Raw genomic sequence first — 15,000 nt, forward strand, 5'->3', positions numbered from 1 at the left:
GTGTGTGTGTGTGCGTGTGTGTGTCGTGTGTGTGTGTGTGTGTGTGTGCGTGTGTGTGTGCGTGTGTGTGCGTGTGCATGTGTGTGCGTGTGTATGATAGTGATGATTCTGGCATGCCCATGGCATTACGCTGAGGAATAGCTCATGGATCCACAACAGGTTGTTGATCTACATTTCAGGGCCCACTTAAAGATCCCTCACTCCTTCCTGGTTTAAATAGGTAATCTAATTTATCTCTAATCACCCTGCGAATCTGCCTTGAGGATTATCAGTCATCATCGCCCATACCCCCTCTTGATGACTTACTACTACCTCATAGATTGCCTGACAGTGAAATCCAACAATTAAACTAAACATAACACACATTCTAGATGTGTGATTGTGTGAAGACTGATTATACTATGCGTCTATAAACTATAACAGCTAAAGCCCCTGTGCCCGAAGTGAGCCGAGGCATAGTAATTCTAGTCATTCCATCTAACGGCTCCTCACCCTCTTCACTAATGACAATAATTATGATCTTTTGGAAACATCTGTCGGGCGCGCTCTCACTCCCTACCTCCCCCCCTCCCTCTCTCTACTAGACACAGTTCATAGGTGAGAGGCAGTACAAGTCTTGGTCCAGACACTCAGTTCAGACACTTCAGGGCAGATCCCCGCCTTGACTAATGCAACGCGTTCTTGGCCGGGCTCCCCGCCTCCTCCATCAGACCTCTGCAGCTCCTCCAGAACGCTGCGGCCCATCTGGTGTTCAATTTCCCCAAGTTCTCCCATGTCACCCGCCTCCTTCGCCACCCCTCACTGGTTCCCGGTAGCAGCCAGCTATCAGATTTAAGACCCTGGTGCTCAACGATCTGCCCACTGCTGTCAGGACTGCAGAGTCACTACCGATCTTCCGCCATAGACTGAAGCCCCACTGACTGAAGTCTCTTAACACTAGAACAGCCATGGGTGGGTTCATTTGACCAAGTGAGTAAAAATAAATCTTATATCTTTGCACTCGATCAAATTTCAGGACCCTCCTTTCATGACTTTTCCCTAGATATGTGTGTTCTACCACCCAGTATCCTTACATTTTCAAAATGACATCAGGATAAGCTAGTATGAAGCTATTTTGCAGTTTTTCTGTGTAGGAGGCAGGGTAATTTACCAGACGCGCCAACTAGTGGTCGTTGTGTGTAAGGTAAAATAGGCATGGCTGTTCTAGTGTTAACTGTCCCTCCTAAAGACCTCTTCATCCCCACTACCCCCTGTAGAGTTTCTCTACTGTAAATAAAACAATTTTAAAAATAAAATAAATGTGTCCTACTTCTTCTAGCATTGTGACTGCTAGTGGCCCCTGGTCCTAGCATAGATTTATTTTTCTTACGATGACTGATGGATAGATGATTCACTTACTTAGACAAAGGTATTTATTGTAAGTCACTTTGGATAACAGCGTCTGCTGCTAAATGCCAAAAATGTAAATGTGTTTCTGTTTTTCTCTGTGTCCTACTTCTGCCTCTTAAGCATCTCCGTAGGGAGTCTGGGCCGCAGAAATGAACCAGTTTGTTTGTTTGTTTGTTTGTTCTCATTCTTAGACAACAACAACCAACACTTTTTATATGAAGCCGTCTGTTTCAGCCGTGTGTACCTCAGCAGAATGTCGGGTGATGGGGTAGTGGTGGTCTAGTGGATAGAAAATTATTAAATTATTAAAATGATGATGGATATCAATCACGTCTATGAAAACACCGTAAAACAATGTGATTGTCCCCCTGAATGTCCAATCTGACATTTATGTAGGATTACAGTTAAAAATACAATCACTTTTTATCAGGGTTCCCACACGTTCTGAAACATCAAATTCAAGCACCTTTCAAGGACTTTCAAGACTCAATTCCCTCAAATTCAAGGACCCAACATGGCATAGTTTGAGACAGATCTAGATGAGAATGTATATAATAGGAACGATCCGCTCACAGACAACAATTAAAAAGAGAGGCTTGAATGTGTGTGTTTTCCACATAAATGTTGACTATGTGACACTAGATGGTCTCTTGCCTTCTCTACCACAAGCACAGCACAGCAATATATTGTGAAATATGTGTAAAGTTAAGCAATACAGAGACTTAGTATTTACTAGTTGACGAAGTAAAACATGTTTGAATATATATTATTATTTTTTTGAGAGAGAGAGAGAGAGAGAGACACAGAGACAGAGAGAGAGAGAGACACAGAGAGAGAGAGAGAGAGAGAGAGAGAGAGAGAGAGAGAGAGAGAGAGAGAGAGAGAGAGAGAGAGAGAGAGAGAGAGAGAGAGAGGGGAATTCAAGCACTTTCAATGACCCATGTCTATTTTCAAAAACTTTTAAGACCTTGATTTCTTTTTCTCAAACTCACAGACTTTCAAGGATTTCAAGGACCCGTGGGAGCCCTGGTTCAACCATAATTGCGTTTGTAAGGTTAATTTCGCTGAGATTAGATTTCTCGTGACCTCACCCCAGTGGCTTCTCCAGACGGCTGGCCGGCGACCCCACGATCTCCCCGAGGGTGCAGAAGACCTGACCCAGGAAGTCCTGAGAGGGAGGAGAGAGGGGAAGAAGAGAGAGGAGAGAAAGAAAGAAAGAAAGAAAGAGGCACAGAGTGGCAGAGGAAGGGATTAAACCGGGTTAGGAGAAGGAGAGGTGGAGGAGAGGTGGAGGGAGCGATGGGAGAGGGTGAAGTAGAGGAGCGTGGGAAGTGACAGGGAGGAGAATGAAGGATAGGAAAATGCTGCGGTTCTTTTGTCTTGTTTTAAGAGGGTTCAGGGGAGCATGGTGTAGTAATGGTGAGGCAGCAACAGCAGGGGGAGGCGTGGGGGTCACAGAGGTCAGAGGTTATCATCAGACATGCGTTACAGCTACTGTATGTTTGCTGTTTCTGTTTCAGTAGCAACAGTATAAGAGGTGAAAGAGGCTGAGAGACGTACGTTGAGATCGGAGGGCTTCCGGAGGGGAGGGCAGGCAGCAACAGGGTCAACAACAATAACAGAATACATCATATACCAGCAACACACACACCAACACTACATTACCCAGAAGACTTAGCATCACCGCATTAACCAGGAAGTTGCTATAACAGAGCTGTAAAATAGTAAAATAAAAGTGAGGGAGAAATGGCAGGAAGCGATGTGATTGGCTGTGATGGAGATGCAGAAATGGAGACGTTGTTCTGTATCCAAATACAATAATATCAAAATAAATTGATTATTCTGTGAATGAATATCTCTCGCAATCCTTTTTGTCAGCACAGTCTCCAAAGCAACGAAATATCAATATGAGATTGTTTTGTTTTGTCCATCAGCAGTTAGGCAGCAACAGGATAATTTATTCTGAATAATTTCTCAGCCCCATTGGGTTATAGTGTGGAAACATGTGACCAAAAGCATTGTATCGTCAATATTGCTCTAGTCTAGATGATAGCACAGCTGATACATTCTACTACTACTACAACTGCTACTTCTACAAATTAATAAAATGAGCAAGTTAACCATTGCACTTAGCTCTACATGTACAGGCAGATAGTGTAACAAAGACATTTTTACAATCACAAGAAAAGTCCAAAAACATTATTTTCATACTTTATATTTGGATACTCTGAGTGTTCTTTGACAGTGACATAAATCGTGACGTTAGAATTCTAAGGTTCTATCTCAATTTTTGTCAATTTTGTTTTTTACATAATCTGATCCATTAGGTGTTTATTAATGCCTGTGTGGTGTTATTTAAAAAATGTTGACATTTTTGAGTTAGTAATTCATAAAATACAAAGGTTCCATCTCACAAAACATAATGGAATGTAAAAACGTTGACGCTCAATATCTCTGAACTGCCCTAAACGGAGATAGAACCTTATCATTCTAAACTCACGAAATGGTATATATATATATAATGGTATATCCATGGTGGTTTGGATTGCTTACATACCATGCAGTAAGCACAATCAATCACATCTGGTTTTACTATCCCATTGTCAGACCAAAGTCATAGATAAAGCAAATTATTGCGTATCAGAGAGACGGGCACCATGTTTTCTTTCACTGACATCTCTCCTGACCGATAATAAATCAATAATGATTTTTGACCTTGACCAATATACTCTTTTTTGAGTTATATTGACCAATCCTTGTTTATTTATGACTCTGGGTCAGAGCGGCGGGTCCACTCACGTGTTTGGAGAGGTCTGGGCTTTTAGAGTCCACATCATATCTGAAAAAAAAGTTACAATAAATAAATATGACTTTATATGCAACATATGAACCCCGACACCTCAGTGTCCCCTGTCCTCACCTGGTGGGAACAAGAGACCAACGTAATGTGTTGTAATGGAAATCATGAATGTCATACTTGATCTCTCTCTCTCTGTCTTTCTTTCTACTAGAAAGTAACATTTCTCTCAGAAAATATTTGCCTTGACCTTTCTTGCACTAAATACGCACATACGACTCAATACTTCTTTGCACATAGTTATAATTATATTGGAGTCAGATTATCAATATTAGATATATTTAGCTATTTACGATTTTTGTTTAAATCTGTGTGTGTGTGTGTGTGTGTGTGTGTGTGTGTGTGTGTGTGTGTGTGTGTGTGCGTGTGCGTGTGCGTGTGCGTGTGTGTGTGTGTGTGTGAACCACCTGGCGGCACCCCCGCTCTAAACATTGGCATCTCCTGGACTACGTGATTGTACGCCAAAAGGACAGACAGGACGTCCTTACCACCCGGGTCATGCACAGACAGACAGGACGTCCTTACCACCCGGGTCATGCACAGAGCCGAGTGCTGGACTGATCACCTCATGGTCAGATCCAAACTCCTCATGAGTATTCAACCCCATGGACCGAGGACAGAACAGCCCAACAAGAAACTAACTTCTGCAGCACTGAACACCCCCACCTCGAAAGACCGCCCTCGACGGCTCCTTGCTGAAAACCTCGACAAGATCCCGGAGGAATCGGCTGACTGACCAGCTCTGTGCCAGGCTATCCACAGCGCGGCCTCTGAGGCGCTCGGCCAGACGAGGAAACGTCACCGGGACCGGTTTGACTGTAACTCAACCCAGATACAGCCCCTGCTAAAAACCAAGCCCACAAAGCTCTCCTGTCCTGCCCTGGTTCTCCCACCCTGAAAGCTGCCTTTGCTGCAGCAAGAACAGCAACCCAGCGCGCCCTCCGGACCGTGGACGACGCCTGGTGGCTACGGAAGGCGACGGAGATCCAAAGCCTGGCAGACTGCAACGACACCCAGGGCTTTTATGATGCCATCAAAGCCTTGTGTGGCCCCAGGAAGCGGGCGATTGCTCCAGTCCAATCAGTCGACGGTTCGACTCTCTTTAAGGACCGGCACGAGATCCTCGCCCGCTGGGCAAACCACTTTGAGTCTCTACTCAATCACACCAACCCCATTGACCCGCATGTTCTGGATAATCTCCCAGACGTGCCACCAGTCACGCACCGGGACACCCCACCCCACTTCTCTGAGACCCGTCAAGCCGTTGCGGGTCTAAAGAACAATAAAAGCCCTGGACCCGACGGCATCCCAGCAGAGGTTTTCAAACACGGAGGGTACCTCCTCACGCGCCGTCTGCACCTCCTGATCTGCAACATCTGGGAACCTGAGACCCTCCCGCAGGACTGGAAGGATGCAAACACTGTGGTCATCTACAAGCAGAAAGGGGACAGAGCCGTCTGCGGAAACAGCCGCGGAATCTCTCTCCTCTCCATCGCAGGGAAAGTGCTGGCGAAGATCATGCTGAACAGGCTGGTGGAGAACATCTCGGAAGCTGCGCTTCCGGAAACTCCGGAATGTGGTTTCCAGTCAGAATTCTTCTAGGTAAATGTTGGGGTGCAACAGGGCTGTGTCTTGGCTCCGGTGCTCTTTAATCTCCTCCTCTCTGCCATCACCTGCCTCTCCCACCGAGCCTTGGGACACAAAGACGGTGTCCATGTGGAATACCGCCTTGATGGTAGTCTCTTCAACATCCGCCGGCTCCAAGCACACACAAAGACACAAAGTCCTGTCAAATCTATGAGCTTCAGTGCGCTGATGACCGTGCCATCTTAGCTCACAGCCCAGAGTCTATGCAGCACGCTCTCAACACCATATCCGGTCTGTACAATACAAATCCGTCAGTCTCCAGGTCAACATCCAAAAAACCGAAGTCATGTCCCAACTCACTTCCCAAACCTCGACACTTCCCAGTTTTCATAGAAACGGTGTTCCACTTAAAAACAGTGGATCATTTCACCTACCTCGGCTCCACTCCTCATGCTGCTCCCTTGACGCGGAGATACACAAGTGTATCAATAAAGCCTCATCATCTTTTGGACGCCTACGCAGCAGGTGTTTTCGAAAACCGAAACCTGAAGGTGAGCACCAAGGTTGCCGTTTTGTGAGCTTCCCACGGCTGTCAGAACTGAGTCACTACCCATCTTCCATCGTAGACTGAAGACCTCCCTCTCTTCAGGTTACACCTTAACTGCTCCTCCTGAGACATCTACTGCCCCCCAGCACTGCGTCTCCTGAAGACACCCGCTTTTCCCCTCTACTGTATCCCCTAAAAACTTCTATTGACCCCCTTGTACTGTTTCTCTGTTTCTCCAGTGTCTATATATAAAAAATAAAACAAAAACCTAGGTTTAGAAGAAGGTGATAGCTATCAATGGCCCCGGGCCTGAGCTGGATTAATCTTCCTGCTACGACTGGTGGATTGATGATTCACTTGCAAATGTATTGATTGTAAGTCGCTTTGGAATAAGGCGTCTGCTAAATGCCAAAAATGTAAATGTAAATGTTTACAACGCAGTATGTCTCTCCACTCTGCTCTTTGGAGCAGAATCCTGGACCCCATACCGCCGGCACATGACCAACCTGTGGGCCTTCCACATCCTCTGCCTACAGAGGATCCTCGGCCTGTCCTGGGAAGATCGAGTGCCCCACACAGACATCCTCAACAACACCAACTCAATCTGTATGGACGCAGCTGCGGCCAAAAAACATCTTCGCTGGATAGGGCACACCATACGCATGCCTGACCACCACCTGCCCCGCCAGGCACTCGACAGATCAGCCTGGCAAGTCACTAGTGCTACTGCAGTTTCCCAAATACACCTAACCAACCAAGACCGAAGATCCGAGAGGCGGCACACAACGACACGAGTGGGCGGTTGGAATCCCCCTGGTACCTGGCTTCCCCTGCACCATCTGCAGACTCACGAGACCGCCCACGAGAAGTGTGTGTGTGTGTGTGTGTGTGTGTGTGTGTGTGTGTGTGTTTGTGTGTGTGTATGCGTGTGTGCACATGTGCATGTGTGTGTGTGTGTGTGTGTGTGCGTGTGTGAAGGGCATGCAGCTCCAACCTATAAAACACCACCAATTAACCCCACTGGCTAGCCTGCCAGCATTTTATCAGACAAAATGAGGGAGAGGGAGAGAGAGAGGAGGCAGAGAGGAAACAGAAAAAGAGATGGGGATGGGACGACAGCCGAGACAGACGAGGAAGAGGAAGATAGAAATAGAGGGAGGTAGGGAGAGCGAGAGTGGGAGAGAGAGAACAACAGCGGTGTGTATTCATTCAGTTGTTCTCACTTCTTTGTTGAAATGAGATGAGTGATTCATTACTCAAGCCTCTCTCTCTCTCTCTCTCTCTCTCTCTCTCTCTCTCTCTGTCTCTCTCTCTCTTTCTCTCTCTCTCCCTCTCTCTCTCTCTCTCTCTCTCTTTCTCTTTCTCTCTCTCTCTCTCTCTCTCTCTCTCTCTTCATGAACAACCTGCTACGTCTGTCTGAGAGGTTTACCATCCAGCTGTAGAGATCTGAAAAATATGTGTACGTACATCGTACATTACACAATGTGAATGAAGTTAATTTTAATTAATTAATTTTTAATTTAATTAATTTAATTTTTAAATTAATTTTGTCATTTAGCAGACGCTTTTATCCAAAGCGACTTACAATTACGAATTACAGGGACATTCCCCCTGGAGTAACTGAGGGCTAAGTGCCTTACCCAAGGGCACACTAGTAGTGGTGTGGCTTCAGGCGGGATTTGAACTCACAACCTTCCGATCACAAGTCCAACTCACTATCCACTAGACCACCACTACCCCAAGTGTGTGTAAATGTTCCTTTCTGCGTGTTTCGTGTTTCTGAGAGTGTGCGGGCGGACATTCAGCCGGGGTGTGAGTGGGAACTCGTCAGGTGACACAGACTTCAAAGGGAATCACTCACAAATCAAAGCGTAGATTCTGCTTCTCCTCGAAGAAGTAGTCCAGCATATACTTCCTGACAAAGTCTGGATTCAGGGTGTTGTCAATCACCTCTGTTCTGCCAAACTAGGAGAGAGAAAGAAAAGAGAGGGAGGAGGGATAGAGAGAGAGAGAGAGAAAGAGAAAGAAAAGGGTAAAGAGATAGGTGAGAAGAAGTGAGTTTGTTTGTATGTTCTCCATAATAAAACGATTATCTCTATACAGGCTGTATTTCTAGACTTCCTGTCACATAATTGCTTACACACACACACACACACGCACACACACACACACAGAGCGACAGTGCAGGCCTGATTAGTGGTGGTGATATCACACACACACGCTGTGCAGAGGAAGTCAGGGGTGTGTATCCTGGAGTCTTGATCCACTCACCAGCCTTCAGAGACAAGGAGGGAGGGGAAGAGAGAGGGAGGGAGAGAGGGAGGGAGAGAGGGTGAGAGAGAGAGAGAGGGGGAGGGTGAGAGAGAGGGAGGGGGAGAGGGGGTGGTAGGAAGAGAAGTGGGGAAGGAGGGTGAGAGAGAGGGAGGGAGAGAGAGAGAGAGAGGGGGGGGGAGAGAGAGGGGGAGGTAAGAAGAGAAGGAGGGAAGGAGGGTGAGAGAGAGGGGGGGCAGAGAGAGGGAGGGAAAGAGAGGGGGAGTGAGAGAGGGGGGGAGGCAGAGCGAGGGGGAGGTAGGAAGAGAAGGAGGGAAGGAGGGTGAGAGAGAGGGAGGGTGAGAGAGGGGGAGTGAGAGAGGGGGGGAGGCAGAGAGAGGGGGAGGTAAGAAGAGAGGGAGGGAAGGAGGGTGAGAGAGAGGGAGGGAAGGAGGGTGAGAGAGAGGGAGGGTGAGAGAGAGGGAGGGAGAGAGAGAGAGGGGGAGTGAGAGAGGGAGGGAGAGAGGGAGGGAAGGAGGGTGAGAGAGAGGGCGGGAGGCAGAGAGAGGGGGAGGTAAGAAGAGAAGGAGGGAAGGAGGGTGAGAGAGAGGGAGGGAGAGAGAGAGGGTGAGAGAGTGAGAGAGTGGGGGAGGCAGAGAGAGGGGGAGGTAAGAAGAGAAGGAGGGAAGGAGGGTGAGAGAGAGAGGGTGAGAGAGTGGGGGAGGCAGAGAGAGGGGGAGGTAAGAAGCGAGGGAGGAGGGGCTGCTGATAATAGAGTCAAAGGAGAGAGGGACTGAAAGAGGGCAAAGACTGGAAAGGAGAGAGTGGGGGAGGGGCTGGAAAATGGGAGATAGTAGGAGTGAGGAGGGAGGAGGGAGGACAGAGGAAGGAGGCTGATAGGTGATGATTAAAGCTGCTTAATTAACGGGATTCTCACTCCTATGGTGGCAGATCCAGGAAAAAAGCCAGCCAACCAACACCTGGAATTCACCCAATATCACACCCCCACTTCACGTTAGAAAGGAGGACAGTCTGACTGACAACATGCTTTAAATAAACATCAAATAGGGTCCTGTAATTTCTGGTTTTCACTGAGACCTGTGTGACCCAGTGTTTAACGAGAAATGTGCCAAAAGATTCCCTATGGCTTCTATGGACCTTTTGCAGTGTGAACCTAGAGATGCAACACACAACAGTGGTTCTTTGGCTTGGGAACCCAGGAGAGGGCCTGCTGCAGTTTGTTCACACAGCTACAGTATTTGAATGAATGAATGAATGAATGAATGGTCTTTATTATCATTGCTACAGTACAGGTACCAAACAACGAAGTTTAGGAGGGGTGGCTCCCCTGGTGTCAGGAAAGAAAAAAAAAAAAAAAACGTTTAAAAAAAAATCACAAGAAGGGAAGGAGCTGGTTTACATAAATAAAGGCTATGTACACTATCCACTGTACTATACTGTACAGATAGACGACTAGGGTTGTCATATTGCACAATAGTATTGTTTCACGTTATTTAAAGTGTCGCAGTTTGCAGGCTTGAAATGTACATGTTTGTGCCTCAGCATTAGGAACCCAGGAGAGGGCCTGCTGCAGTTTGTTCACACAGCTACAGTATTTGTGTTGATCCATGAATAATTCAGATTGAGAAACACCGGCATCGCAGAATGCATGAATAAATAACCGTTCCTCAACACCCTCGCCCTCTTCGGAGAACTCCAGACGCGGAGCTAACTGTGCCGCTAATGCGAGCTAGTTCCAGAAGGAAGGCGACATGAAACAGGCAGAATAATTTTGTGTTTATTTCAGAGGCACGACTGAAGACAACTGAATCACTCCACATTTCGGTTATTATAACCATTATAGGAGCGTTAAATAGTGTCAGAATGAATTGTGTTATCTTTAAAAATGTTAGCACAGACTCAAGAAAACCACCGGTGCATATTTTGATTACCTCAAAACCAAAACCAGATAAAGAAAATGTCACTTTCATTTGATCCAAAGCAGAAAACAATGACAAAAGCAGTAGTATAACCTATAGCTTTTGATTCTACAAGAAGGTTAAACCAACTAAACCAATATCTGTTGAATGAATGAATGAATGGTCTTTATTGTCATTGCTACAGTACAGGTACCAAACAACGAAATTTGGGAGGGGTGGCTCCCCTGGTGCTAGGAAAGGGGGAAAAAAACAAGAAAAAAATAAAAAAAGAAGAAGGGAAGGAGCTGGTTTACATAAATAAAGGCTATGTACACTATCCACTGTACTATACTGTACAGATAAAACGACTAGGGTTGTCATATTGCACATAGTGTTATTGCACATTCATTTAAAGTTTGCAGGCTTGAAATGTACACATTTGTGCCTCAGCACTACACCTGATTTTTTCAATCCAGCAGCTGCCATCAATCTAAGAAGGTTAAACCAACTAAACCAATGTCTGTTGTGTTTATGCTCTCATTCTGCTTGGCATTTCACTCCATCTCTATTTCACCATCAGCAAACAAACTGAGATTCCAGCCATTTGTGCTTCTGTCTGATCATCTCTGACATTTACAATCAGGGAACCTTCTGAAACTAAACTACTCACACACCCGATCGCAATGGTCTTGGGACTTCCTGTCTCAGTGGAGTCAACTGGATAAACACATGAGTCATAGAAGAATGGAGAGAAACAAACAGAGTATAAAAGAGTCACAGATAAGAGAAAAAACAAAGAACTGCTACTTGCGCCTTAGGTGTTGATACGTAACCACTAGGGAGGGATGGGAATCAGGGTTATTGATTCCTTTTATCGATGCCGGCATGTTTGGTGCATGTGCTGACATGTGCTGACATGCGCTGACATGCACAATTGTGCATTGCAAAAACATGTGAGTCATGATGACGGCTGCCCTCGAACAGGCGGTTCAGGACTATGTTCGCAAGGACAAACTGACCTATATCAATGACAATAAAGACCATTCATTCATTCATGACGTCAAACTCTGAAACTTGTAACAAGGAGTCATGACAGATTCTAAGAAGAAACATATACAGTATGTCCAGTGTGGCTTTATTTCACAAAGAAAAATGTTGTCAAATTGTAACATCTGTAAAATTATCCTTTCAAGTAAGGGTGGAAACACCAGCAATATGTTAAAACATCTTTCGATGGGCTAAGATGACAGGAATGGATTGTGCCCACTGTGAGTGGGAGACAGAGGACAGTTGGTGAGACATTAAGACTGCCTTAGGCACCAGGGCTCTGGGGTAATCTACAATAATGACAATCCTACACAAAATACAACACACACATACGGTATACAACACACATGAACACATACACACACACAACACACACATACAACACACATGCCGACTCTTTGCCAACATTCACATGCACAGATATAGAGTCACATACTTATAGATACGGTTAAAAAGTGTATACTCACACTGAAAACAACACACACACACACACACACATGCATGTACACACACACACACACGCACACACACACACACATGTACACACACACACACACACACACACATGTACACACACACACAAGCACGCACGTACTTGCCAAGCATGTCACACTGAATCATCCACATAAAAACAAACTCACTCAACAGACGACACAATTCTGCCTTTGTCAGCAGAGCATCATGGGTACAGTAGGCAGGGAGAAAGACCCACATCAGGACATCCGTCCATTACTGGATATTGTTGTTTGTCCCCGAGTCTGTTGTTTACTTTCCCCGGTCGAGCAGATCCAATCAGATAGTGTGGTGTGTGGTGTGTGTGTGTGTGTGTGTGTGTGTGTGTGTGTGTGTGTCAGGGCAGTGTGTGTCGTGGCTCTCTTGCTGTCATCCTCTCCTCTCTCTCTCTGCCTGTGTGTCTTCTATCTTGTCACATCAGCCAGTCCTGAGGCGGAGTTAAGAGAGAGACTGACAGTGTAATGGGCTAAAGTGTTTTGTTCTGAGAGACAGATGGCCGTAATTGACAGACTGATCAGTGCGCTGAGACGAAGTGGACTTAACTTAGACACACACACATTAGAAATGGACTTAACTTGGACACACACACACACACAAATGTTTCTAGGCTTCCTATCCCTTCCTATCCCTCAGTCAAGGCTGACCTTAGCGCAGCAGCTTACAGCCCTGGTGTGGCTGGGTGGGACAAGCTCACTGAAGGGTTCTAAACTGGCTATAGGGATGCTCCGATCTGGATTTTTGGGGCCGATACCGATCACCGAATTTTTTCCTCAAGATCAACCGATACCGATACCGATTTTTAAAAAAATACATAACTGTAGGCCTACTGACTGGATAGCCTACATATTTTTTGCTTTTTAGACAAAAGTTTTGATCCATTAGGCACCAAGCAAACGCAGACCCATTTTTATGGCATAGTAAAAGTCTGGCCTATCACCCAGTTAGGGCCTGAAGCCCAAGTCAGTGATATGGCTGTATAAAAGACATCATAAACGTGGCCTTCATGGTTTACATACTGTTACGTCCTCCTATGTTTTCTGTTCAGTTATCTGTCTTCCCCAGAAAAGAAAGAAAAAAAAATAAAGAAAAAAAAAATCGGTTTTTGCGATCGGCCATTTTTGCCGATCACCGATCGAGTCATTTGGAGTGAAATCGGCCGATTTAAATCGGTGGCCGATAAATCGGAGCATCCCTAACTGGCTACATCCAGTTACTATGAGACCAGGGGGGTATTCCATCAACATCGCTAAAGGAAAATACTGGCTTATTTTAGACAAGACAACAAAATAGGCCTGGACGTCCCTTTAGTACCTGGGATGTAAGAGCACCAACACACACTCAGGACAGCTCTACACAGAGAGACAGACAGGGCAGCGCTACACAGAGAGACAGACAGGGCAGCGCTACACAGACAGACAGACACACTCAGGACAGCGCTACACAGAGAGACAGACAGGACAGCGCTACACAGACAGACAGACACACTCAGGACAGCGCTACACAGAGAGACAGACAGGACAGCGCTACACAGACAGACAGACACACTCAGGACAGCGCTACACAGAGAGACAGACACACTCAGGACAGCTCTACACAGAGAGACAGACACTCAGGACAGCTCTACACAGAGAGACAGACAGGACAGCGCCACACAGAGAGACAGACAGGACAGCGCTACACAGAGACAGACAGGACAGCTCTACACAGAGAGACAGACACACTCAGGACAGAGAGACACAGAGAGACAGACACTCTCAGGACAGCTCTACACAGACAGACAGACACACTCAGGACAGCTCTACACAGACAGACAGACACTCAGGACAGCGCTACACAGAGAGACAGACAGACTCAGGACAGCTCTACACAGAGAGACAGACACTCAGGACAGCTCTACACAGACAGACAGACACACTCAGGACAGCTCTACACAGACAGACAGACACACTCAGGACAGCGCTACACAGAGAGACAGACACACTCAGGACAGAGAGACACATAGACAGACACACTCAGGACAGCTCTACACAGAGAGACAGACACTCAGGACAGCTCTACACAGAGAGACAGACACACTCAGGACAGCTCTACACAGAGAGACAGACACACTCAGGACAGAGAGACACAGAGAGACAGACACTCTCAGGACAGCTCTACACAGACAGACAGACACACTCAGGACAGCTCTACACAGACAGACAGACACTCAGGACAGCGCTACACAGAGAGACAGACAGACTCAGGACAGCTCTACACAGAGAGACAGACACTCAGGACAGCTCTACACAGACAGACAGACACACTCAGGACAGCTCTACACAGACAGACAGACACACTCAGGACAGCGCTACACAGAGAGACAGACACACTCAGGACAGCTCTACACAGAGACACAGACACACTCAGGACAGAGAGACACATAGACAGACACACTCAGGACAGCTCTACACAGAGAGACAGACACTCAGGACAGCTCTACACAGAGAGACAGACACACTCAGGACAGCTCTACACAGAGAGACAGACAGGGCAGCTCTACACAGAGATACAGACACACTCAGGACAGCTCTACACAGAGACACAGACACACTCAGGACAGCTCTACTCAGAGAGACAGACAGACACACTCAGGACAGAGAGACACATAGAGACAGACACACTCAGGACAGCTCTACACAGAGAGACAGACAGACACACTCAGGACAGCGCTACACAGAGAGACAGACACACTCAGGACAGCTCTACACAGAGACACAGACAGACACACTCAGGACAGCTCTACACAGAGAGACAGACAGACACACTCAGGACAGAGAGACACATAGAGACAGACACACTCAGGACAGCGCTACACAGAGAGACAGACACACTCAGGACAGCTCTACACAGAG

General features: G+C 46.6%; 1 protein-coding gene across 1 annotated transcript in view; it reads right to left on the reverse strand.

Moving 5' to 3' along the window:
• Positions 1-15,000, reverse strand: part of cpne5b (copine Vb) — a gene marked incomplete at both ends in the record, with an annotated part of 147,577 nt that overhangs the window by 89,714 nt on the left and 42,863 nt on the right. The window contains 4 exon segments of the mRNA XM_080545513.1: positions 2,481-2,557; positions 2,950-2,964; positions 4,189-4,228; positions 8,242-8,345. Coding sequence (XP_080401639.1) covers positions 2,481-2,557; positions 2,950-2,964; positions 4,189-4,228; positions 8,242-8,345 — 236 coding nt within the window.

This window comes from Nansenia antarctica, assembly GCF_963989245.1.
Source record: "Nansenia antarctica genome assembly, chromosome: 15".
Taxonomy (NCBI): domain Eukaryota; kingdom Metazoa; phylum Chordata; class Actinopteri; order Argentiniformes; family Microstomatidae; genus Nansenia; species Nansenia antarctica.